At 41.9% G+C, this 26,086-nt stretch overlaps 3 protein-coding genes across 3 annotated transcripts in view; 2 read left to right on the plus strand and 1 right to left on the minus strand.

Annotated features, from left to right (window-relative positions):
* LOC311057769 (nicotinamide N-methyltransferase-like) overlaps positions 1–26,086 on the plus strand; it is a 344,908-nt gene that overhangs the window by 20,215 nt on the left and 298,607 nt on the right. The gene's annotated exons all lie outside the window — the stretch shown is intronic.
* Positions 1–26,086, minus strand: part of ufm1 (ubiquitin-fold modifier 1) — a 35,052-nt gene that overhangs the window by 3,790 nt on the left and 5,176 nt on the right. Inside the window, exons 4-5 of the mRNA XM_084074914.1 lie at positions 21,691–21,730; positions 4,182–4,214 (exon numbers count right to left, since the gene is read on the minus strand). Of these exons, the coding sequence (XP_083931040.1) occupies positions 4,182–4,214; positions 21,691–21,730 (73 nt within the window). The remainder of the gene's footprint in view (positions 1–4,181; positions 4,215–21,690; positions 21,731–26,086) is intronic.
* On the plus strand, positions 17,314–19,779 carry LOC311057502 (uncharacterized protein). The gene is made up of 2 exons (XM_084074463.1): positions 17,314–17,700; positions 19,265–19,779. The coding sequence occupies exons 1-2, from the start codon at positions 17,432–17,434 to the stop codon at positions 19,530–19,532; spliced, it is 537 nt and encodes a 178-aa protein (XP_083930589.1). The 5' UTR covers positions 17,314–17,431; the 3' UTR covers positions 19,533–19,779.

The raw sequence follows: 26,086 nt of genomic DNA on the forward strand, positions 1-26,086 counted from the left end.
CAGGGACCCCCCATAAGAGAAGATTTTTTTTACGGCTCTAGCAGTGATTCTCAACCATTTTAATTTCAAGGACCCCCAGTTTGACATGCATTAGGGCTACGGACCCCCATTTAATGGCATTTCTATCACTTGGACCGCAATTCATATTGTAAAATTGATGTCAATTTAACTCTGAGAGTGTACGGGGCGGCAGTGGCTCAGGGGTAGAGTGGCCGGGTAGTGTGAGCTGGAAAACCGCAAGGTTCTCAGTTCGATCCCAGGCTGGGGCGCTCCCCTAGAGTTAGTGTCGAAGTGTCCTTGAGCAAGACTCTGAACCCCTAATTGCTCCCGATGAGCAGGTTGGTGCCTTGCATGGTTTCCTCCGCCATCGGTGTATGAATGTGTGTGTGAATGGGTTAATGGCACAATCGATGTAAAGCGCTTCGGATAGAAGCGCTATATAAATGCACCATTTACCATTTACCATTTTACAAATGGAACCAAATGGATCCGTTAGGGTCCATTTGGTTCCATTTGTACACTCTCAGAGTTACAGACCCATAAGGGTCCATTTGGTGCCTAATCTATCATTTAGCTGGGGACCCCCTGGAACTCCCTCAAGGACCCCTGGGGGTCCCCGGACCCCACTTTGAGAACCAATGATCTAGACACACACTCGGTGGTTGGAAAAGTATTCAAAATTAATGTTTTACTTTTCAATTCCAATCCATACATACACCCAATCAATATTTTATTAGGGGTGTACGTTCGGAAATTGCGCACCGGAGCGCACTCACCTATTAGTTTTGTATTGGCCAGTGTGCTCATTGCTGTATTTCGCAAACGCACCCTTGGTATTATTCCATTAGAGATACACAGGGAGGGAGATAAATATCTGTATACAATACTACGTATCGCTGCCTTAAAACAAATCACACGGAAATTGGTTGGATGAAAACCCACCATCTATTAATTGGAAAATAACAGTTGAAAATGCTAAGATTCATTTCCACCCATAATGTCTGTCCACAGGTTCCTCTTCCATCAGCGTGACGGATAATACTTTCAGCAGGGCGACAGCGGAGAGAAATAGGCAATTTAAAAAAAGAAATGGTGTCTGAACGTGGTTTATTCAAGGAAGTGCATGTCATGAATATTCCACGCTCAGTGAGCCAGAGTGAGTGATTGAGTGAGTGAGTGCCCACCACTGAGGACCAGAGCCTTATATTATAGAGTTCCACCACTGAGGACCAGAGCCTTATATTAGAGAGTTCCACCACTGAGGGGGCAGAAACAGCGTCGGTATCGTCGGTCACATGGTTCATGTAAAGGGTCAAGGCCAAGGTCAAGGAGCTTTATTGTCATCCCATTACAGAACTACATTTGTTACCCAGGTCCTGGTCCATAGTAAATAAATAAGATAAATAAATGTTTTACTGAGAAACACATTCCATGCCAGACGTTAATCTCATAATGTGCTCACCAGTGCCAACGTTTTATTGTTGTTTTTTTGTTTTTTTCACGTCGCCATAGACCTCGTTAAAATCCTCAAGAATGATCGCTGGACTGTTTGTAAACATGTCGGAGATCTGCCTGCGTCGAGCCGTGAAGACCACGTGTCAAACGGGGCATCCATGTTGTAGTTAGAACGGTTTATGTTAAACAGTGATCAGCGAGGAGAAAAACTACAAGGAGAAAATTGAGTTTAAAACCGGATCCCAGACAGGAAGCGGATGCGATCGGAAAAAAACGGAACCCATATTATTCTGTTTCCGGTGGTGCTACCGGAAACGGAAGTGGATAAAAAAATTCGGAAAGTGCACTTTTTCGAATTTTAGCGGATTTTCAAAATAACACCAGTTGGCGTAGATGTACGCGATTGGCACGTGGCGGCTTTTAATCGGTTCGCATAGATCTACGCGACTGGCAGTCAATGTGTTAAGTTTAGGAATAAGGTTAGGTTTAGGCATAGTTTTACTGAGGCTGCATTAAGTAATAGACCTGGTGGCGACCGCTCCGAGGTTGCCAGATTTTCCCGGGGTGTGTTTTGGGGTGAGCGTTCTTGTATTCCAAGAAACACACTTATCTGTGACACATCCATGCAGGGAGAAGCGACCTTACATAAGTCTATACATAATTGTTTTTTGGGGGGGGTATATTAAGATGACATTGGTTCACATTAGTGCATAAGTATGATAGACAGTAAGTAAAACTAGACGGCAGAGCAGACATGATAATGTTTGGGTTATGATGAGGTGACACATTGACAGATTGTGTAATTGCAATATATCGTACTGTGTGGGTGTGAACAGTGATTTTTGAAGGCCCACCATAATCTGAACCATGGCTGTTGGCTAAGTGGTCATATAGGTGGACCTTACATTACAGACGGCCTGGAGAGCCCCGGATCACACCGATCAATAACAGTTTTACAGTACACACACTGTGAAATCCTGAGTGTAAATTTAAAGCTGAAATTTAGTGTGCAAAACTTTATTTTTGAGAAGAGGTAATGCATGAAGCTCAAAGTGTAACATCTGCCCCTGCACAAACGAGATTTCCGTCTTAGTAGTAATATTGGCGCTTGTGCGGGAAGACCCGGGTTCAAATCCCAGATAAGATGTAACATTTTTATTTGAATTCCACTGGTACATTCTCACACTTACAAATGGGTAAATGTACTTTTCTTTGACTTTATTTGAGCATGGCTTCGGCGATAAACTGTTCCAGAAAGATTAGAAGCTGAGGAGCAAACTATACATGGGATTAACCCATTCAATCTGGGAACGCATCTGTGTCATTTTAAGATTTATTTTGGCTATTCAAAAATAGCAGATATACAAGTTCATAGTAGGTAGATCTGCTTTTTTATGTTTTAATCTATAACATTTGTGCTTTGAATTAATGAATATATATATATATATATATATATATATATATATATATATATATATATATATATATATATATATATATATATATGGGGGTCCTTGACATGAAAAAGTTTGAGCACCACTGATATTATAGCAACATACGATTTTTCATAAACCTTTAGGATTTAGAAGACATGTGTTCCCGGATTGAATGGGTTAAAACACAAGAATGAATGGCTTTGATCAAAACGTTAAGAGGGTTCTGATTAAGCAGCATACTATAACTCTAAAAGACCGCCAGGGCCAATTTGCACAGAGTGCACCTACAGTATGTCAGGACTGATTAGAACTGCTTTGCACCCAAGGGACACCACCTCCCTTACAGCCGGGGTCTGTAGCAACTTTTTATCAATTAAATTTAAATGTATAAATAGCGCTCCTTTGGGGGGCTTCGCATCAATATGCATGAGTCAACAAATGATTTTTTTTCTCAGAAGTAGCCTCATAGTCACAGCCATCGGGGAAACAATGATCGTCTTAATCTTTTTGACTGCATCAACCGTATGATCTACCATGAAGCTTTGTTTAATTTGGAACAGAAAACACTTTTCACACAAAGCTTTGTGTGAAAACACAAAAAAAAAATTAAACCTTAATTATGCTCATTCAGTTTTTGAAGAAGAACGACACACACGGATACTGCTAATTGCGTTGCTATTGTTGCTCATTTTGCTGTCATTTCTTTCTTTTGTTCTTTTTATCATTAATCACATATTTTATGTCTTATTTTTTTCCTCCATGTATACAGAGATAAAGGGGAAAATGTGTTTTTAGTTTTTTTTAAAGGGAACACAAAACACCTATACTTCTGTAACCATTAACATAAAATGTCCCCTAATACAGATATACTGTATATATATTTTTTTAAAGAAGCTTGCAAAGGTCTGCTCACAAAAAGCCCAATACAGATTTGTTATTCACAGAGCGTACGTACCATCCCCTGCTCTAACCAAAACAGATAACGAGAAAAAACAATTGAGCAATTATTGCCTAAAAGTCCCAGCTAACGGCTGATACCATTGGAGACGTTGACGCATAGACATATAAAGGTAGACGCCTCCTTCGGCTCTGAGGCATTGGTACATTATATAGTGGCTGGAAAAATGCAAAATATATATATAAATATTTTTGGATTTTGGGCTTAAAGTACCTAGAATCCCTTTAAGAAAAACACAAAAAAGTTAAAATATGGAGATAACAGGTTTATGTCCGACAGCGAAGGATATCAGCGGTTGGGGAAGTGTACGACAGAACGATGTCCAAACTCACCAGCCGTCTGCGCGGGGTTGATTCCTATTCCGTCTGCATGGCGACCATGAAAGAGAGGAGAGAGACAAGAGTGTGTGAGCGAGAGAGAGAGAGAGAGAGAGAGGGAGATTGCCTTACAAAGGAGCGACATTGGGATGGAAAACAGAAATAATGTGTTGACAACACTGACAGTAACAAAGCTGTTAGACAGTGTCTGAGTTCTGTCTGGGATTATGATGAGCCGCCTGCTGTTCAGCAGAACAGAAAATACATATTGGCGTGTATTTCACATTCAGGTTTAAAAAGTTATTTTCCGTATTTTTATGGCAAAATTATACACATATGAAAATACATTTTAAAGTGGCACTATATAACTTTTTTTGAATTTATAAAATGTAGTTTTGTCCAATCTGTACGGTAGAGCAGCGGTTTTCAACTGATTTTGACCCAGGGACCACCATCCTGACTAAGAGCAACCTGGGGACCACCACTATTGTGCGTGGTGGGTCCATCATAGACCCACCCCACACAATAGTGGTGGGGGGTTCATGCACCACAGGGAGCTGGAGAAAATAGCTATAATATCAATATAATATCCAATAAAATACAGTGATTTTGTTTGAATATGATGGAATATGATTAAGGATTACTGTGATTATGGTAAGCTCACATTTCATATCACACACACACACCATACAGTAAGAACTCCTGTAAGTTATTAAAAGTATTAAAACAAAACAAAAAAAAGTTTATTTTTTCATTTTTTAATGCATGGCCAGGGACCACCTGCAATACCTCCGCGGACCACTGGTTGAAAACCCCTGTGGTCGAGTATACAATATAACTGATACAATTGGGGTGGTTGTATTTTGTCTCCCTGCTCTTCTTATTGAGTCATTTAGATCGTGTCAAAGGTCATGTCTCACCTAGAGACACAGGATCTGACTCACATTTTGACCTGATGGTCAAGATTAAATTTATCCCCTGAGCAAGCTGGTAGGCTCTATTAGCTCAATGGTAAAAACAATATGAGAACTTGCACAGGAAACCGGGTTCAAAGCCGGGGTAGAAGAGGAAAGTTACATCTCTAAGCCATGGAAATTTCACACACACACACACACACACACACACACACACACACACACACACACACACACACACACACACACACACACACACACACACACACACACACACACACACACACACACACACACACACACACACACACACACACACACACACACACACACACACACACACACACACACCATCATCGGCGGTCACTCGTAGTCGAGTATGACTGTCCTCCCTCTTGGTCCTTGTGGGTCTTCAGGTGGGCATAGAGGCCGATTCTGGACCCGATTATTCTTGTGCAGTGTGGACAGTGGAATGTAGTGGTGGTGGGTTTGGGTTGGAGCTGTTTGGTGGTTACTCTCTCCTTCCTGAGTCTGCGCTTGTCTTGTGCAGCATGGCGGAGGTCATCATTATATAGTGCAGCACCCTCACGGACAAGGTTTCTCCAGGTCGCCCTGTCTGTTGCCATGTCTTCCCAAGCTTTTAGGTCTATGTGGCACTTCTTTAGGTTTGTTTTTAAGTTATCTTTGTACCTCTTCTTTTGGCCTCCAGGGGCCCGTTTCCCTTTAACAAGCTGGGAATAGAGGACTTGTTTTGGGAGGCGAGAGTCAGGCATGCGGATAACATGGCCAGTCCATCTGAGCTGGTTTAGGGCAATGGTGGCAGTGATGGTGGGAATGTCAGCCTCCTCCAGGACGCTGGTGTTGGTGCGCCGATCCTCCCAGCTGATCCTGAGGATTTTTCGGAGGCATCTCTGATGGTATGCCTCAAGTGCCTTTAGGTGCCTGCTGTATGTGGTCCAAGCTTCTGATCCATACAGGAGGGTGGGGAGCACCACAGCTTTATAGACCAAGATTTTGGTCTTTGCTTGGAGGTCGCGGTTCTCAAAGACTCTCTTCCTTAGCCTTGAGAAAGCCCCACTGGCACAGCTGAGGCGGTGGTGTATTTCATCGTCAATTACAGCTTTTGATGAGAGGAGGCTGCCAAGGTATGGGAAGTGGTCCACATTTTCCAGTCTGATGTTGTCAATGGAGATGTTTGGGGGTAGAACAGGCGTACTGCTGTTTGGTGGTGGTTGGTAGAGGATTTGGGTCTTTTTTATGTTGATGGCTAGACCAAGCTGTTTGTATGCTTTCGCAAAGGCTGTTAGGATACCCTGTAGGTCCTCTTCCGAGAGGGCTACAAGGGCGTTGTCGTCCGCATACTGCAGCTCCATGATCGATATGGTGGTGGTTAGACCTTTAGCCCTGAAACGGTTGATGTTGAGGAGTTGGCCGTCGGTTCTGTACATGATGTTGACTCCCTGGGGCAGATGCTTGCTTGTGAGATGTAGGATAGCAGCAACAAAGATAGAGAATAGCGTTGGAGCGATGACACATCCCTGTTTGACTCCTGTGTCGACCCGGAAGGGTTCAGTTTCGTCTCCACTGCCACTGAGTACTGTGGCTGACATATTGTCATGCAGCAGTCTCAGTACCCGGACGTATTTTTCTGGGCAGCCAATCTTTGCCAGTACCAGCCAGAGGGCCTGACGGTTCACTGAGTCGAAGGCTTTGGTGAGGTCTATGAAGGCCATGTATAGTGGTAGATTTTGTTCCCGGCATTTTTCTTGCAGTTGGCGAGTGGTGAAAATCATGTCGGTGGTGCCTCTGTTTGGGCGAAAACCACTCTGAGACTCAGGAAGGATGCTTTCTGACAGGGTGGTGAGTCTGTTGGCCAACACCCGAGCTAGGGCTTTCCCTATGGTGGACAGGAGAGAAATGCCACGGTAGTTTCCGCAGTCTGCCTTATCTCCCTTCTTAAATATGGAGACAATTAAGGCATCCCTAAGCTGTGCAGGGATTTTCTCTTCGTCCCAGATTTTGAGAAGCAGGGCATGGATGTGCTTAAGAAGATCGGGTCCGCCTTTCTTCAGGACTTCTGCTGGGATGCCGTCGGGCCCAGCAGCCTTGTTGTTTTTCATACTCTTAATGGCATCCAGCACCTCACCCAGGCTGGGTGGTTCTCCCATGTTTTCAACTATAGGCTGTTGAGGGAGTTGTTCAAGAGCCTCCATCTCAGGAATGGTGTCCCTGTTTAAGAGGTCCTTATAGTGCTCTTTCCACCTGTTTGCTATTGCATCCTTGTCCTTCAGTAGCAAGAGCCCATCCTTAGAGCGAAGGGGGGTTAGGCAGCGATGGCTAGGGCCATATACCGCTCTTGTGGCATCAAAGAATCCTCTAGTATCTCCAGAGTCGGCAAGCTGCTGGATCTCCAGAGCCTTCTTTGTCCACCACTGGTTCTTCAGTTTCCTAACTTGCGTTTGGACGGCTGCCTTCGCTTTGGCATGGGCTGCTCTTTTAACCTTGCAGTGAATGTTATTCTGCCAGGTAATAAAAGTTTGCCGCTTGATGTCGATGAGCTGTTGGATCTCGTTGTCATTCTCATCATACCAGTCTTGATGTCTCCGCTTTTTGAGACCGAGGGTGTTTTTGCAGGAGTTCATGATGGCAGTGGAAAGTGTGCCCCAATGTGTTTCAGTATCCTCTGGGTACTGTTTGGGCAAGGCTGCGCTAAGAGCATCCTGCAGCTGTTGCTGGTAGGTGGTGTCACACAACAGCTCGATGTTAAGCTTTGGCCGGCTCTGTCTTTTCTGCATCCTCCTTTTCCGCATTAAGCGGATGGACATGATGGAGCGAATGAGGCGGTGGTCAGTCCAGCAGTCGTCTGCGCTGGTCATTGCTCTGGTGTTAAGGACATCACGGTGGTCTTTGGAGCGGACAATGACGTAATCAATGAGATGCCATAGTTTGGAGCGAGGATGCATCCATGATGTTTTGAACTTGGTTTTCTGACGGAAAAGTGTGTTGGTAATGATCAGGTTGTGCTCTGAGCACTTGGTTAGCAGTGGTATTCCATTGGAGTTTGTGTTTCCGACCCCTTCTCTCCCCAGCGTGCCCCTCCATAGGTGGTGGTTTCGTCCCACTCTGGCATTGAAATCTCCAAGTAGGATTAACTTGTCCTCCTTAGGGACTTCGGATAGAATTTTGTCCAGGTCAGCATAGAAGGCCTCCTTTACTTCATCCTGTGCATCAAGCGTTGGGGCGTAGGCACTAATAACAGTGGCCATCTGACTGCTGGCAAGCATCAGACGTATAGTCATTAGGCGCTCGTTGATGCCCACAGGGAGTTCATGGAGGTGGTTAATGAGGCAGTTCTTAATAGCAAAACCCACACCATGGATTCGTGGCTTATCTGCAGGCTTTCCTTTCCAAAAGAAAGTATATCCGCCTTTTTCCTCCTTCAGCTGCCCTTCATCCGCCAGTCGGGTCTCGGAGAGCGCTGCGATGTCGATCTGGAACCTCCTTAGCTCTCTGGAGATGATGGCAGTTCGCCTTTCAGGTCTATCACTGGCTTGGTTGTCCGTGAGGGTCCGCACATTCCAGGCTCCGATACGTAATTGTTTTTTGTTTTTCTGACCGCGTAATGGTGATCCCTCTGGATGCGGTATTCCAGACAGGATTGTGTGAGGCAGGCTATGTTTGGGGTACCTTTTCTAACCCCCTCCCCTACTGGGGTGAGCAGAGTGGACCCTGAATAGGGGCTGCTCAGTCATGGGTGCAGCTGCCGAGAAGCTCTTTCTGCCTCAGTCCAAGAGCTTAGCGACTGAATCAGACACCCACCGCCTGTGTGCCAGGTTGTGACTAGGAACTCCGAGACTTCACTGTCCTGTCCCCGTTACCACTTCCTGAACGCCACAGGACTTTTTCTTTGTCCAGGATGTGAATGGGTAGGTTCCCTTCGGGAGGACGCCTGCGCGTGATGTCTTTTAACGTGGGGAGACTGATGCGCCTGCAGCCACCACACGGTCCTTGGCAGAAAGGGGCCTGAATCCAATGGCATGGAATCCATGACGACTGGAGACCACCCTCTGTTGCAGCCTTCATCCGCCTTCAGTGCCGTTGTGACTTACATCATCCTCCGCCACTTCCGCCGTTGAGGTCTTTGGATCGCACTTCGTCTGGAACCTCCCCCTCGACCTTACCGCCATGGGTGACCCTACCGGGAGCTAAAGCTCCCGACGGCATCGCTCTTAGGTTCATTGGAACACACAAGGCTCTCCACCACGGCAAGGTGGCGATCCGTGGAGAACACACACACACACACACACACACACACACACACTAGTGAAAACAGCAGATCTACAAGCTCACAACGCATCACTTTGTACCGTATTAGTAAACAATGATGATTAAATGAAATAATGATCATTTATATACAAGGCTGGCACACTTGGTTATGTATTGCATATCTAAAACCACTCATAAATCCTCCACAGCGGTACTACATGATCACATAGCCCACGCTTCTTTCCATTTCCGGCTGCAGCAGATCTGTGTTCAAAACAAAACAAAAAAGCCACACGAGTCGTGTTCCCCTTTCAAGTGACTGAGAAGTGTGTGTGTGTGTGTGTGTGTGTGTGTGTGTGTGTGTGTGTGTGTGTGTGTGTGTGTGTGTGTGTGTGTGTGTGCACACACAGAAACACAGAGGTGTTGCTCTGTACCTCTCAGTCATCACACACACACACACACACACACACACACACACACACACACACACACACACACACACACACACACACACACACACACACACACACACACACACACACACACACACACACACACACACACACACACACACACACACACACACTCTTCTGCCACCGGTACACCGTAGCACAGGGGTCTTCAACCTTTTCAGGCCAAGGACCCCCTAGCTGAGAGAGATGAAGCAGGGACCCCTCTATATTGTATAAAATTGTGTTTTAGATTCAACTTTTTTTGTTTACGTTTACTGTTCTTTTTTCCCTCTACACCTATACCTCTTTGCCAAAAATAGCAGATCTACAAGCTCACAACGCCTCGCAGCGTTCTCCTCAGAAAAGGGAAGTTCTCCTCAGAAAAGGGATGCTAGGGTTCAAGTGGTTAAGGTAAAAAAAATAATAATCCTATCACAAAGATTTGGCGGACCCCCTGTAGTAACGCTGAGGACCCCCTAGGGGTCCCGGACCCCCTGTTGAAGACCCCTGCCGTAGCACTTGACCTCGTTCTGACGACCATGCAGACTTACCCTGGTCATTTGTGCTCATGTTTGTGTTACATGGGCTTGTTTTCTTTCTGGACCACGTTCAAGGTTAGAATGTAAGTTAGATAGATAGATGCTAGGTTCTTGGTTTACCTGTTATCCTAGTTTACTGAGGCACTAAACAGTCTCTCTGCATTTGATGTATGTGTTTACCTTACTGTTAAGTTGCTCTGGATAGGAGTACAACACCAGAGGGAGCGACCACGACCTGGTACCCCCCAAATTTAGAACAAACATGGGAAAATGCTCATTCTACAGTGCTTCTCTGCCACCACAATGTGGAATGCCATGCCACCATCCATTATAAGGATGTGAAACACTGGTTTCTTTCAAAACTGTCCTGAAAAAGCATCTATCAGGAGACCACAAGGGGAGGAATGAATTTAAATTCATTCACTGCTGCCGTTGTTTCTTTTTCTCTTTTGTACAAATAGTGTTTTTTATTTATTCATGACATGTGTTCATTTGTTCTAGCATATTCTATACCAGTGGTTTTCAACCAGTGGTCCTTATGGGAGTACCAGGGGGTCCCCAGCAGTATTAGTTAACATAGCGTCACAATCATTTTAACCGCTTAGCTTTGGCTATTCAAAAATAGCAGATATACAAGCTCATAGCGCGGCACTTGGTGCCGCGCTATGAGCTTGTAGATCTGCTATTTTTGAAAAACCTTGAAAAAGTGTGCATATCTTTGAATATTTCTATTTTTTTAAGCGAAAATTAACTGATATCTTTGCTTCTGGCGGCCCCTGGCACAAAACATTTTCAAATGGGGGTCCGCGGCCAAATGTATAAGAATTTAGGGGTCCTTGGCATGAAAAAGGTTGAAAACCACTGTTTTCTGTTATCCTTTTAGCCTAATGTCTGACTGTACCTCTGCACATTTCTGACTAATAAAGTATCAAATCAATCAATCAATCAAAAGCGTCAGTTAAATGGTTAAAGTGTAGTGCATACCGAGATACAAATTCCCCCAGATGGCATTTCAGTGCCCACCAGGGGGCCCTTATATGAAAGCATCCATTGGCAGCCAAAAGGGTAATGATTTAGAACTGTGTGTGTGGAGAACAGTACAAAATGACTACTGTGATTTGACCTGGCATCAGGGAGAACGGTGCCTTTCTAAAAGCCACCTTAAGATTGGAACGACAGGGTTTCCGGCAGACCCATCTTGCCTCGGCGGGGCGCAGAGGCTAAAATCTCCACCACCCAGGCAAGACCAAAGGACTGATGTGTTTTCATCACACACACACACGTCCAGTGCACTCTCACAGGAGGAGAGCGTGCTGCGTGCACCAGGGCTTTAAAGTCAATATAAAAATGTAGATTGTTTTAACCACGTCGCAAAATGTAACGATATACAGTATCCATCTATCTACAGTAGAGGTAGTACCATTTTCCCGTTAGACAGACGACACCCCCTGTTCTTATTTTTGCTGTACATAGTGTTATCTTTTTTCTGTTTTTTTTGCATTGATATTCGAACTGTGGTGCCACTATATATATGTCTATGAATTGAATACCAAGGCCCTCATTGGAAACAAGACTGCAAGGACTTTCATGAACGGACCTGTTAGACAAAGTATTTTAAATGTAACTGTGCTGTTTTAAAATTGTTTGCCTAATAAAATATTCAATCAATCAATCAACAAATGTATTAATAAATACATTTAAAAATGGCGCAGGGCTCTCCCCCTGGCCTACCCCTAGGCTAACCATTTTCCTGCAGGAAACCCTGAACAAGGATCAATTGTTAGGTATTAAGAGGCTCTACACATTATTTACCAACTCCAACAAAAGGTTTTAGTGTCAAATTGCTCTTTAAAAGGGAAATGTTGCAAAATCTGCCAACAGAGTATTTCTACATTACAGTATTGCTACTTTTACTTACAGTAAGTCATTTTCCACAACTGATATACACAAACACAACAATATGTACTGTTGAGGTGTAGAGCCTATACAATACAGAGACATTGAAGCCTGTTCTACGTGTGAACTGTCCTGCAAACAAGAGCATTCTGACAGGAAACACCTCACTGAAAGCCCTTACAGGAAACCACTCACTCCAACCACAGTACTTCCACGACACGACAGTCAAATCTCACAGTCACACGGTCACACACAACACACTCAGATAGACAGACATTGTATAGAGAGACAACAGCTCAAAGAGACAGCGAGGACAAAGAGACGGTTAACCCAGTACGGCCGGGAAAGCATCTGTGATTTTAGATGTTAACCACTTTAACCATTGTCTTATACTTTGGCTGTTCAAAAATAGCAGATCTACAAGCTCATAGTGCAGCGCTATGAGCTTGTAGATCTGCTATTTTTGAAAAATCTTAAAAATGTGTGCAAATCTTTGAATATATATTTTTTGTTTTAAAGCGAACATATTTAACTCATATATTTGCTTCTGGGGGATTCTACAAATGTCTTCTAAATCCTAACAGTTTTTTGTAAAAACTTGCTATAATCAGTGGTCCTCAAACTGTTTCATGTCAAGGACCCCCCAAATATTAAATGCAATTGGCCGCGGACCCCCATCTCAAAATATGTTGTTCCAGGGACCCCCCAGAAGCAAAGATTTGAGTTTTAAAACATTGCTTTAAGAAATATACATATTCAAAGATTTGCACACATTTTCTCGATTTTAAAAAAAATAGCCAAAGTATAAAATAATGGTTACTGTGGTTACACAGATGCGTTCCCGGTTCTAATGGGTTAAGAGAGACCACCGAGTACTGAGAGACAGCTCAGAGAGACAATTAGACAGGCGGAGACAAAGAGGACGTTATAGGACGAGAATGCATGGGATCGGATGGACTCAACTGTTTTCATTGATGCTACTCGGAGCGGACACCAGCCACCTGCTGAACCTCTACTACAGAAACTCTGGAGATACGGTCAGTCTGCCCTTTAACAACACGCTGCTGCTGCAGGATGATCATTATCCTGGCTGTGGTTCCACCACGTGGATCTACATGGGCAACGACTCGCTCGTTGCCCATACCGTGGCCGAGTACGGCTCGATTAAAATGGGCGAACTGAGCCCATCCAAAGCGAGCAGGATGAGTTTGGAGTCTAACTGCTCTCTGACTGTTAAAGACGTCAGAGGCGAAGACGTCGGTCTGTATACCTGTCGACAGTATAAAAACGGAGCCGCACACGGAGGCGATCAACAGATTTATCTGTTCGTGCTGGACGTGGCCGACATCACCGGAGGTAGGCCCGTCACAATTATTACATATTCGTCAAATCGTTATTATTTGAGATAATCGCAATTATTTTGCATAATCGTAGAGAAAAAAAAGAAGCAGAAATAGCAGATCTATAAGCTTACAACGTGCCACGAAGTGACGCGTTGTAAGCTTGTAGATCAGCTATGTCCGCTATTTTTACATTTTTTAAAAGTATAAAATGATTAAATATGCCAGTAATTTCTTTGTAAATGTAAGTATTTTTTTCATCATGAAGCCTTAAAGGCAATCAGACATTTGTATTCATATGTTCCAATGTTCAATGCCAAAAATACAATTAAATCCTTAATCGCAATTATTTGTATGACAATTAATCGTCAACTTAAATTTGTAATTGTGACAGCCCTAACCGGAGGAAACAGTGGGGCAGAACAACGGACGTTCAAGTGCTCTCTGTTTGTGAAGGACACACAGGTGTACTGTGCGAGTCACACCCTGAGCTGGGTGAACGAGGACGGTATGCTGGTCAACTCCAGGTCTGGATGTTCCACCACTCTGACCGTCAACAAACACCACCTGACCAACAAGCTCAGATGTCAGGTGACCGTCAATGGAGAGGTGAAGACATTCATCGACGTCCCTGGGAACATGATGGCGATGAAGCAGACAATCACTCCTACATCTAATGACGATTCCACTGGAACACCCGTTCATTTTACATCTAATGACGATTCCATTGGTACAGCACCTGATGATTCTACTACTGACTACATCCAACCAACTGCTGATTCTACAACTGACTCCTCCATCCAACCAACTGCTGATTCTACAACTGACTCCTCCATCCAACCAACTTCTGATTCTACAACTGACTCCTCCATCCAACCAACTACTGATTCTACAACTGACTCCTCCATCCAACCAACTGTTGATTCTACAACTGACTCCTCCATCCAACCAACTACTGATTCTACAACTAACTCCTCCATCCAACCAACTACTGATTCTACAACTAACTCCTCCATCCAACCAACTACTGATTCTAAAACTGACTCCTACATCCAGCCAACTGTTGATTCTACAACTGACTCCTCCATCCAACCAACTGTTGATTCTACAACTGACTCCTACATCCAGCCAACTGTTGATTCTACAACTGACTCCTCCATCCAACCAACTGTTGATTCTACAACTGACTCCTCCATCCAACCAACTGATTCTACAACTGACTCCTCCATCCAACCAACTGATTCTACAACTGACTCCTCCATCCAACCAACTGCTGATTCTACAACTGACTCCTCCATCCAACCAACTGCTGATTCTACAACTGACTCCTCCATCCAACCAACTTCTGATTCTACAACTGACTCCTCCATCCAACCAACTGATTCTACAACTGACTCCTCCATCCAACCAACTACTGATTCTACAACTAACTCCTCCATCCAACCAACTACTGATTCTACAACCTACTCCTCCATCCAACGAACTGCTGATTCTACAACCGACTCCTCCATCCAACCAACTTCTGATTCTACAACTGACTCCTCCATCCAACCAACTGATTCTACAACTGACTCCTACATCCAACCAACTGTTGATTCTACAACTAACTCCTCCATCCAACCAACTACTGATTCTACAACTGACTCCTACATCCAACCAACTGTTGATTCTACAACTAACTCCTCCATCCAACCAACTACTGATTCTACAACCTACTCCTCCATCCAACCAACTGATTCTACAACTGACTCCTCCATCCAACCAACTTCTGATTCTACAACTGACTCCTCCATCCAACCAACTACTGATGCTATAACTGACTCCTCCATCCAACCAACTGCTGATTCTACAACTGACTCCTCCATCCAACCAACTACTGATTCTACAACTGACTCCTCCATCCAACCAACTGCTGATTCTACAACTGACTCCTCCATCCAACCAACTTCTGATTCTACAACTGACTCCTCCATCCAACCAACTACTGATTCTACAACTGACTCCTCCATCCAACCAACTGCTGATTCTACAACTGACTCCTCCATCCAACCAACTGCTGATGCTACAACCTACTCCTCCATCCAACCAACTGATTCTACAACTGACTCCTTCATCCAACCAACTTCTGATTCTACAACTAACTCCTCCATCCAACCAACTGCTGATTCAACAACTGACTCCTACATCCAACCAACTGCTGATTCTACAACTGACTCCTCCATCCAACCAACTTCTGATTCTACAACTGACTCCTCCATCCAACCAACTGCTGATTCAACAACTGACTCCTACATCCAACCAACTACTGATTCTGCAACTGACTCCTCCATCCAACCAACTACTGATTCTACAACTGACTCCTCCATCCAACCAACTGATTCTACAACTGACTCCTCCATCCAACCAACTGATTCTACAACTGACTCCTCCATCCAACCAACTACTGATTCTCCCATTGACTTCCAAACAACACAAGGTAGGGGAGTGGAGTTAAACTTTTATTTTATTATGGATCCCCAATAGCACACACACAACTGACAATTAGAACCAATAACAGACTTATTGGACTTATCTTGCTCAAGTTGAAAAATAGTGATAAATAGTGATAGCCGATCTACAAGCTTGTAGATCTGCTATTTACATTTTAAGTAGTCGTTCATTAATTGTAATCGAGGCAACCTTTTGAAATAATCTTGATACAGACATTGAGTCATATCGCCCTGCCCTACAACTGATGAAACTGGAATTTTAAGTTTGTTGTTTTTCTTTTAATTAACTAGTTATGTTCTTAACAAAGTTGATTGTATTTGTTTTGTTTTGAAAAGCGACTTTAAGTATTTAGAAAAGTGCTATATAAATTGTATACATTAATTAGTATGATGCTTCTTCTACAAAGAAAAGTCAGTGTTATTTAACGTATACAAAAATCAGCACCTGAACCTAGTTTATTCCAGTGGTGGAAAGCTTTTTTTATTTAAGTAAAAGTATCAATACTGCAATGTAGAAATACTCAGTTACAAGTTAAAGTCCGGAATTCAAAATGTACTTAAAGTACCAAAGGTAGGAAGTAGTCATTGTGCAGAATGTCCCATTTCACAAGTTTTCAAATGTATAAAAAAAATCACACCCTGTGTGAAGGAAGCGGTGCCTTTGGGGCGGGGCTTAACTAATTTCAGTGCGTCCCTATTGGTGGTCTGAGTCCACTTACCAAATTTGTAGCATGCTGCAAACTGCAATAATGGCTGTTTAAAGCCCAGCCAATGGGCAGACAGAGGGGGTGGGGCTTAAGTAATTACAGGTTGTCCATATTGGTGGTCTAAGTCCACACACCAAATTTGGACTTGGTAGCATGCTGCAAACTGGAGTTATTGCTGTTTCAATGCCGTGCTCAAACGGACATAACATACAAACGGACATACGGACGTCAAGTGTATGTGTGTGTGTGTGTGTGTGTGTGTGTGTGTGTGTGTGTGTGTGTGTGTGTGTGTGTGTGTGTGTTTGTATGTGTTTCTTCTTTGCCGTGCTCATCCCGTGCTCATACGGACGCTCAAACGGACAAAGTCAAGTGTAGAGCGGTTGGCACCGCTAAAATAGCAGATCTACAACGAGCTTGTAGATCGGCTATTTTCAAATGGCCGAAATACAAGGTTGAAGTGTTTAATGTATGTTTTGTAATAATAATCAAAATCTACAGAGTAACTAGTAACTAAAGTTGGCAAATAATTGTAGTGGAGTAAAAGTACAATATTTGCCTCTGAAAAGTAGAGGACTAGAAGTAAAAGTACTTAAAATTGGACACACTCAAGTAAAGTAAAAAGTACCTCAAAATTGTACAGTAAAAGCACAGTACTTGAGTAAATGTACTTTACGTTACTTTACACTACTGGTTTCCTCTCCCCAGCGTCACAAGACCAAACGGAAGTGGTGGTGATCATCAGGGTGACATCAGAGCAGGAGAGGAAGCGCCACGTCACGGGCCTAGCGGTGGCCGGGGTGACGGGCGCGGCGGTGCTCACAGCGGCGCTGCTGCTCGTCTTCCTCGTCAAGAGGAAGGGCACCACGGCAACCCATCACATGCCCTTGGTCTTAACCAGTCGGAGGAGCTATACAACAGCAACAGCACCACGGTAGGCAGTGGTGTTAACCCATTAAGACCTGGAACTGTGTCATTTTTAGATTTGAGCTAAAAATCATTATTTAACACTTTGGGCTATTCAAAAATAGCAGATATACAAGCTCGTAGCGCGGCACCGAGTGCCGCGCTACGAGCTTGTAGATCTGCTATTTTTGAAAAATCGTGAAAATGTGTGAAAATCTTTGAATATATATATTTTTAAAGCGAACATTTTTAACTCAAATCTTTGCTTCTGGGGGGTCCCTGGAACAAGATATTTTGATGGGGGTCCGCGGCCAAATACATATCATTTTGGGGGTCCTGGACATGAAAAAGATTGAGCACCACTGATATAGAAACATACGTTTTTCAGAATACTGTTACATTAAGTACATTTACTCAAGTGCAGAACTTAACCCATTAAGACCTGAGGGCGATTCTTAGCTAATGTCTTCCAAATCCCAACAGTTTTCTGAAAAACGTAGGTTTCTATATCAGTGTTTCTCAAACTTTTTCATGTCAAGGACCACCCAAAATTATGTGTATTTGGCCGCCGACACTCATCTCAAAAAATGTTGTTCCAGGGACCCCCAGAAGCAAAGATTTGAGTTAAAAATGTTTGCTTTAAAAAGAACATAAATATATGAATTTGCACACATTTTCTCAATTTTTCAAAAATAGCAGATCTACAAGCTTGTAGATCTGCTATTTTTGAATAGCAAAACTGTATAATAGAGGATATGCGCATGCTTAAAGTGAATAGCACATCGAGTGGCAAAGCGAGTGGCAAAGCAACATGCAAAGTGAGTTTAACATTGTTTAATGTTGTTTAATGCAATCAGATATGACTTTTCTGTTTGGATGCATGGGCTGTCAAGGCCAGAAAGTATTTTTTTGACACTCAGTAGGCATTCCTGCATCACACGCATATCCTCTATAATGCTCCAGGTCTCAATGGCTTCTTTTGTACTTTTACTCCACTACAATTATTTGAAAACTTTAGTTAGGGCACGGCCAAACCGCACTTTTAATTTACCTCTGGGGCGGAATCTGACAATGCTTTGTCAATGCAAATGCGTGAATTCATGGCCAAAAAACGTTGCAAAACCATGAATCCACGCATTTGCATTGACAAAGCATTGGCAGATTCTTCCCCAGAGGTAAAATAAAAGTGCGGTGTGTGACCATGCCCTTACTTTAGTTGCTTTGTAGATTTTGATTATAATTAAAAAAACATACATTAACCACTTCAGCCCTTCAATTTCGGCCATTTGAAAAAAAGCCGAAAGCTCACAATGCGTCGCATTGTGAGCTTGTAGATCGGTTGTTTTCAAAAGATTTGTATACATTTTGAAAACTTGAAATGGGACATTCTGCATGAGTACTTTCACACATTTAAAAAAAATAGTGGAAATAGAAAAGCTCACAAGCTTGAGCTTGTAGATCAGCTATTTCCACTAATATTATTATTACTATTTTTATTAAATATGTCAAGTAATTTCTTTGTATAAAAGCCAAACAAAAATGTATTGAATTGAATTGGTTAATCGTCATGTAAAATGTCATGACTGTGACAGCCCTACAGAAAGACACCCTGGCCTAACTGCCGATCAAATCCATCTGGAGAATGAGAATGATGAAGATGATGATGATGATGATGGCGGTGTGGTCTACTCGTCTATCGTGCACACCAATCAGACGAAGGCTGCAGCGGGAGGAGGAGCCAGGAGGACACAGGATGAGGAAGATGATGAAGCTAATGTGATCTATGCTACCGTCAAACCTAGCTCTATAAATGACCTCTATGCCAGGGTCAACAAAGCCCCCAAAGAAACCATATGTTAGAAGATTCTAATATCATCTGTATTCTCTCTCTCTCTATATATATATACTGTATATATATATATAATTTAGACCCTCCAGATCCTTGATTATGTGGGCTAAAACTCTTGATTATGCGGGATGAATTCCTTGATTTTGCGATGAAATATGCAGTTTTTTTTGCAATTTTATGCAGTGAAATTGCTGGAAGTTGCGAAATATGCGTAAAGTTGTGGAATATGCGGCAATATGCGGAATATTGAAATATGCGAAATATGTGAAAAGTTGCAAAATATGCAGAAATATGCGATGCGACGTGTATATTATGCGATGCTGCCTTTTTGAAAAAAACGTTACCACCGCATAATTATGCGGCATTTTGCTGATTATGCAGTAAAAAAATGCGATCGCATAATCACATTTTTCTGGAGGGTCTAATAATTATAATTATGTCACCATACGACCATATGGTGAGTATCCTATATTTTGCTTTCATTGTGGCCAAATGAATCAATCAACCTTATGATTTCAGCAGACCCGACATTTAGACTATTGCTCATTATTCTGAAGAACATGTTTTACCATGAAACTAATGATGCGACACACCTCGCATCATTAGCACCACAGACACAACCTGCGCGATTGTAGCCTAGATAATTAATCCCCTTGTGCAAGATGAAGCTGTAATTATGTTCTATATCCTACTCCTTTACATTCAAATCAATTTCAGTCCCAAATATAATACTTTAACTATTAGTATTGGTTCCTTTTACGCACCTGCTTATCATTCATGCATTAAAAACTGATTATGTCACAGTATTATCATTCCGGACACGGTGGGTGACCGGCATGAAATCCTAGCGCGACCTCTGGTCTGTATATTTGTACATAGATATACTGTATTGAATATCAGAATAGATGCACTGTCTTCTCTATACTGTATATCTGTACAGATATTTACTGTATTGTATATCTGTATAGCGGTACTGTCTATCAAGGTTATTATAGTTAATTAAAACAAAATAACTCAAACTACAATTGAAAAAAAAAAAAATTCTGAAATGGACTAAAAATTATGCATTACAAACAAATCAATATCAAACTGTAAAAAACTCTCTCTCTCTTTCCCTCTGTATACACTTTTATATGTCTTGATTAATTGAATACATAGGACCACAATGGAAACGAGCCCTCAGGGCTTTTTGTGTTATCCTTTTAGCATTATTGTATAACTGTGCAATTGTACTTTTTGCAAACTGTTAATAAAGTATTCAATCAATCAATCAATCAATCCGCTTGATGTGCACTTCTATTGTCCGGTCAGGTGTACAATAGTTTATGTTCCTCTGTGTAAGTGGTTTTATGTTATGTAAGGTTTGTGGACAAATACATAAGATCCACTGGTTTAAACAACATTAGGAAACAAGTCCAAATAAGCAACTACACTTTAGAAACAAACCCAAAGTCGCTTATAATAAGTGGACATGGCAACCAAACAAACATAGGAAGAAGACACGCCACTGCCACCTAGCCACCTGGCATGCACACTACAGCGTTAGAACTCACTGGAGCGTCTCCATGTAGCTGCGAAATAAAAAGTGACGACGGTACGGCACTTAAGTCTCTTTCTGTTCTGATAGAGACCGTAAAATGAAACCTCTGATAGAGACCGTAAAATGAAACCAAATGGACCCGTACGGGTCCATTTGGTTTCATTTTACACTCTCAAGAGTTAAAGATCTAATATAAGGGTCCATTTGGTTTCATGTTACGCTCTCAAGAGTTAAAGATCTAATATAAGGGTCCATTAGGTTTCATGTTACGCTCTCAAGAGTTAAAGATCTAATATAAGAGTCCAATTTGGTTACCTACCCTCCATCATTTAGCTGGGGACCACCTGGAACCCCCTCAAGGACCACTGGCGGTGGTCCCCGGACCATTGGTTGAGAACCACTGCTCTATATGTACATGATTGATTTGGTCAATGTGTCCAAATGTGTGGTCAGCTACAGGAGCAGGCCACTACAACTATCGATCATTTTCTTAGCGATTATTCTATTGATTATCTTTTCGATTAAACGCTGAATGGAGAAACACGTTTTGTTCAAATAACAAATAAACACAAGCTTTAACATTGATCACAGCATACATGTTGTGTGTGTTTTTCTATTGGTCAACTCACCGTTTGTTATAATGGCACTGGTCGCTGCTGGCACTTTGAACTGCGAAAAGTAAAAAGAAGAAAATAAATAGTCACAAACAATCGTCATAAATACGGTTCTTCATAAGAGTAATTGCTTGAATTGTTGGGAAAATTGGCCACATAAAAAGAACACCATCAACCACACACTGAGCAGCAGCATACAGTAGGTTGTTACCGAGTCGGAGCTGATAATTAACCCATTCAGGAACGCATCTGTGTCATTTTAGATTTATTTGGCTATTCAAAAATAGCAGATCAACAAGCTCATGGCGCTGCACAGAGTGCCACGCTATGATCTTGTAGATTTGCAAATTATTTTTTTAAATCTTGAATATTTGTGCAAATCTTTGAATATATATATTTTTTGTATGTGTAACTCAAATCTTTGGTGGGGTCCCTGGAACAACACATTTTGAGATGGGGGGTCCCTGGAACAACACATTTTGAGATGGGGGGGTCCCTGGAACAACACATTTTGAGATGGGGGGTCCCTGGAACAACACATTTTGAGATGGGGGGGTCCCTGGAACAACACATTTTGAGAAGGGGGGTCCCTGGAACAACACATTTTGAGATGGGGGTCAGCGGCCAAATACATATCTAAAAATGTTTTCTAAATCCTAACAGTATGTTGCTATATCAGTGGTGCTACAACTTTTCCATGTCAAAATGATGTGTGTTTGGCCACAGACCCCACATCTCAAAATATGTTGTTCCAGGGACCCCCAGCAGCAAAGAGTTGAGTTATTAATGTTCGCTTCAAAGATTTGCAAAACCATAGTGCTGGGGTTTAAGTGGTTAAAGGGGAAACAGTAAGCTCTCCAGCTTCACTGCTGTAGCAGTAGCTCAGTTTATAATTGCTCTTAAAAAAAACACAGGGTTTAACTACTGTATAAGCAAATGGAAACCTCAGAATATAATGTACACTAAAAGCCATAAACAGTCCTCGTTTGCATGATCTTCCTCTTTATCACACACACACACAAAATTGGCAGATATTCGAATATATTCTAATATTATTATTATTATTATTATACAAAAATATATATATATTTTTTCAAACATTTTTTTCTTTAAATAATTTGTTGACAGAAACAGTACAAAAAAACAATGTATCGAGTGCTCGGATCCAATAAAACATATATTTTGTTTGTTTTTATAACTTGATACATTGTTTTTTGTATTGTCCCTGTCAAATAAACAAAACAAAAAAAAACTTATTTTTTTAATACATTTTCATATTCGAACATACATATTTTCCCAATATTCGAATAATATTCGAATATCGAATATTTGTTTGACAGCCCTAGTGCACACACACACACACACACCGTTCCGGGCAGAAAACTTTTATCTCCATGTTTAAACTTTGGGTGTTTTTTTCGTAAATGATCAGCCGTACTTGAGCATACTACTGTACAGCGTCACACACAAGCATCAAAAGTAGCAGATCTACAATCTGGAAACACGCCAGCTTGTAGATCTGCTACTTTTGCCATTTTTGAATTTGAATCCTGAAAAGTAACAGTTTTGGACATACAAGGTTTCCGACAAGAGACGATAAGACGGTGCATAGTATATTAAATCCATTTAAAAAATAAACAGTATACTGCAGGTCGGCCTCTCATCTGTGTCGTCTCTTCACAGCCAGTATTATTAACCTCTTAAGCCTTATATAATACTCATAAGACGAACAGTGACAATAGCAGGTCTACCATACGAGCTCACAACAGGTTGCATAGCAACACATTGTGAGCATGGCAGGTGTTTTGAAGGACAACAGAATGCCTACAGTATAATAATGACATGCCCAGAAATAGAGATGCCAAGGGTCAAAGTGGTTAATTAATAACCAGAATGAAAGGGGGTTCATCATGACATGGATGATTTTAACTGGCGGGTAGCTAATTGCTGTCATTTGGGGAGAGTAAAATTCTATTCTCTAGCGTCGAAAGTGACTTCAAATAACCGATTTTGTTAAGGCTCCAAAAGAGGAGCTTTTGGACAGCTGCACAAAATTGCAGCCATTAAAAAAAATTGCAGATCAGATCATTATAAAGTTGAGATTTCTTATGAGCATTTGAAGGACACTGTTAAGGGCAACTTGAAAGCACATTTGAGGGATTTTTTTCTGAAACTCTTAAGGATCTGGGTTGTCCGTTCTTCCATTTTCTTTTGGCAAGAACTCATTTTTACATTTCAGCAACAGGTGGAGCAATTAAATGGAAAGAACAAGCGGAGATTGCATAGCAGTTGGCAGCAGTAGAAAAGACAGAGTAAGAAACGGTGAAGTGGCAGCAGGATAAGCTTGATTTAATCACGATTGGTAAGGTAGTAACAGAACAGATGGCCCTGCAGAGTTGGATGGGCCATTGTTTTGCCCCTAGCTTTTCTAAAAGGGTTTGAATATTCTGGGTAATCTGCGATTGCAGCCAAAATGTATCGAGAAGGATCCAGCGAGATCATGGCTGATACATGAAAGTGATGCAATGAATATTCATGTTGCCATAAGTGTGTCAACAGGTAAAGAACAACAGCTTATTCAGAAGTAATAATAATAATAATAATAATAATAATACATACATACAATTTATATAGCGCGTTTCTAAGTACTCAAACTCGCTTTACAGAAACAAAATAAAAACACCTTTATTTGGGAAAACTGGTTGAAAGGTTAAAAACTAATCACGCAAGGAAAACAATTATATTAAAAGGTAGAAAAGGGGGATTAGAATTAAGTAGGGAATTAGAGTCTGAAAAGGTGAGTTTTGAGTGTGGTTTTAAACGTGGCGAGGGTGGGTGGGGGGGGCAGCTTTGATGTGAGCTGGGAGTGAAGTATTCTGCTGTCAAATTATTGGTGCTGAAGGTATGAGATGGTTCTTGAGGTTTAAAGTGGTCTCATCTGGAGTTTGTCTGTGATCTGACAGCTCATTTCACACACCAGTGTGCTGTGTTAGAGGTAGAACGTGAAGAGGAACTGTGTGAACTGATTGTGGTTTCTTTAAAAAAAAAACATAATTCCATGTTTGAGAATATTGTTGCATGTCAGTGAACAGACAAAACTGCAACTGAAGCGGCAATTTAGGAGAATGATTATAATTTCTCAAATAAATGTACATGAAAAGTAGCAGATTTACAAGTTCCCAAATTGTCGCATCTCAACACGATATGCGCTTATACAGATGTGCCACTTCAAAACTTCACACGTTACTGTTCTTTCCCTGAAAGTGCCCTGAAAATACATTTTTTCCTCCCTGTTCTGCCCTTATAGGCTATATATATATATGAGCTTGTAGTTCTGCTTTTTTGAAATTTCGTGAAATCTTTTGCAAATCTTGGAATATTTTTTTTTAAGCGAACATTTGTAACTCAAATCTTTATACAAATATTCACGATTTTTCAAAAATAGCAGATCTTGTAGATCTGCTATTTTTGAATGGCCAAAGACATCTAAAATGACAGAGATGCGTTCCCGGAGTGAATGGGTTAAGGAATGTTGTCTAAGTTTACTATATATTGTGCAGAGTTTAGACAAGCTTGCATTACCAAGTGAGACACTTATTTTGACAGCACTGGGTTTGTTAGCTATCCTAACCTGTCTCCTCTCTTCTACAGGCCCTTAAAACCTTATTTAGCTTTATGTGAAGCACTCTGTTTTGATACGTGCTTCATAAATAAAGTTTATTATTATACATTATATTCTTAATAATACGGTACCACAGCCACAGATTACGGAGTGCTCATCAAAACATTTCTTCAAGGATGTCTTCCTGTTGGCTCTGCTACTTTAGCAAAGTCCTCTGTAAATGACTCTAATGATTGTGTCAAACGAGGTAGTCGATATCATAATGAGCACCTGCAGCAATTGAACTCAAACAACCTGCCAAATGTGTGTACAAACTTGGCAGCGATGACTAACTCTTAAACCACTCTGGCATGTTAGATTTAGACAACTTTTGTTCGATAGCTCTTCATGTGGTGATTGTATTTTAATTTTTATGTATTGTGCCAACCAGCGTGACAGCCAGCTGCAACTATTGATCGAGCTATACACAGCGAAGCACTGTATTGATCTGGGTGACGGAGTTGAACCCAGGGGGGATAATTCAATCGGGTTTAATCGGGTTAATTTCAGGGTTCACCCGAAAAGAAGGTTTTTCTCTGAGGCCTGAAATGCTGCAGAGCACCAGCCAGGAGGGAATGTTGACAATCTTCCCAGCTATACATGTGGCGGCGTCATCATGGCATATATTTATTTGTGTATACATTTATATGAATCAATACAGTGAGTCCATACAGTAATATTCAATAGTTTATAGTGTGCAACCCTACCTCAATCACACACCTCCTACACACAGCTCAAATTGAGTGTTAA

Source organism: Gymnoscopelus microlampas, assembly GCF_963454915.1.
Source record: "Gymnoscopelus microlampas genome assembly, chromosome: 12".
Classification (NCBI taxonomy): Eukaryota; Metazoa; Chordata; class Actinopteri; order Myctophiformes; family Myctophidae; genus Gymnoscopelus; species Gymnoscopelus microlampas.

What these genes read in the sequence shown, in the direction of transcription:
- LOC311057502 (XM_084074463.1), top strand. Translation starts at nt 17,432, where the DNA reads ATGTACTTTACGTTACTTTACACTACTGGTTTCCTCTCCCCAGCGTCA. An exon ending in ACAACAGCAACAGCACCACG is followed by an intron (nt 17,701 to 19,264) that starts GTAGGCAGTGGT and finishes TGACTGTGACAG; the next exon opens with CCCTACAGAAAGACACCCTG.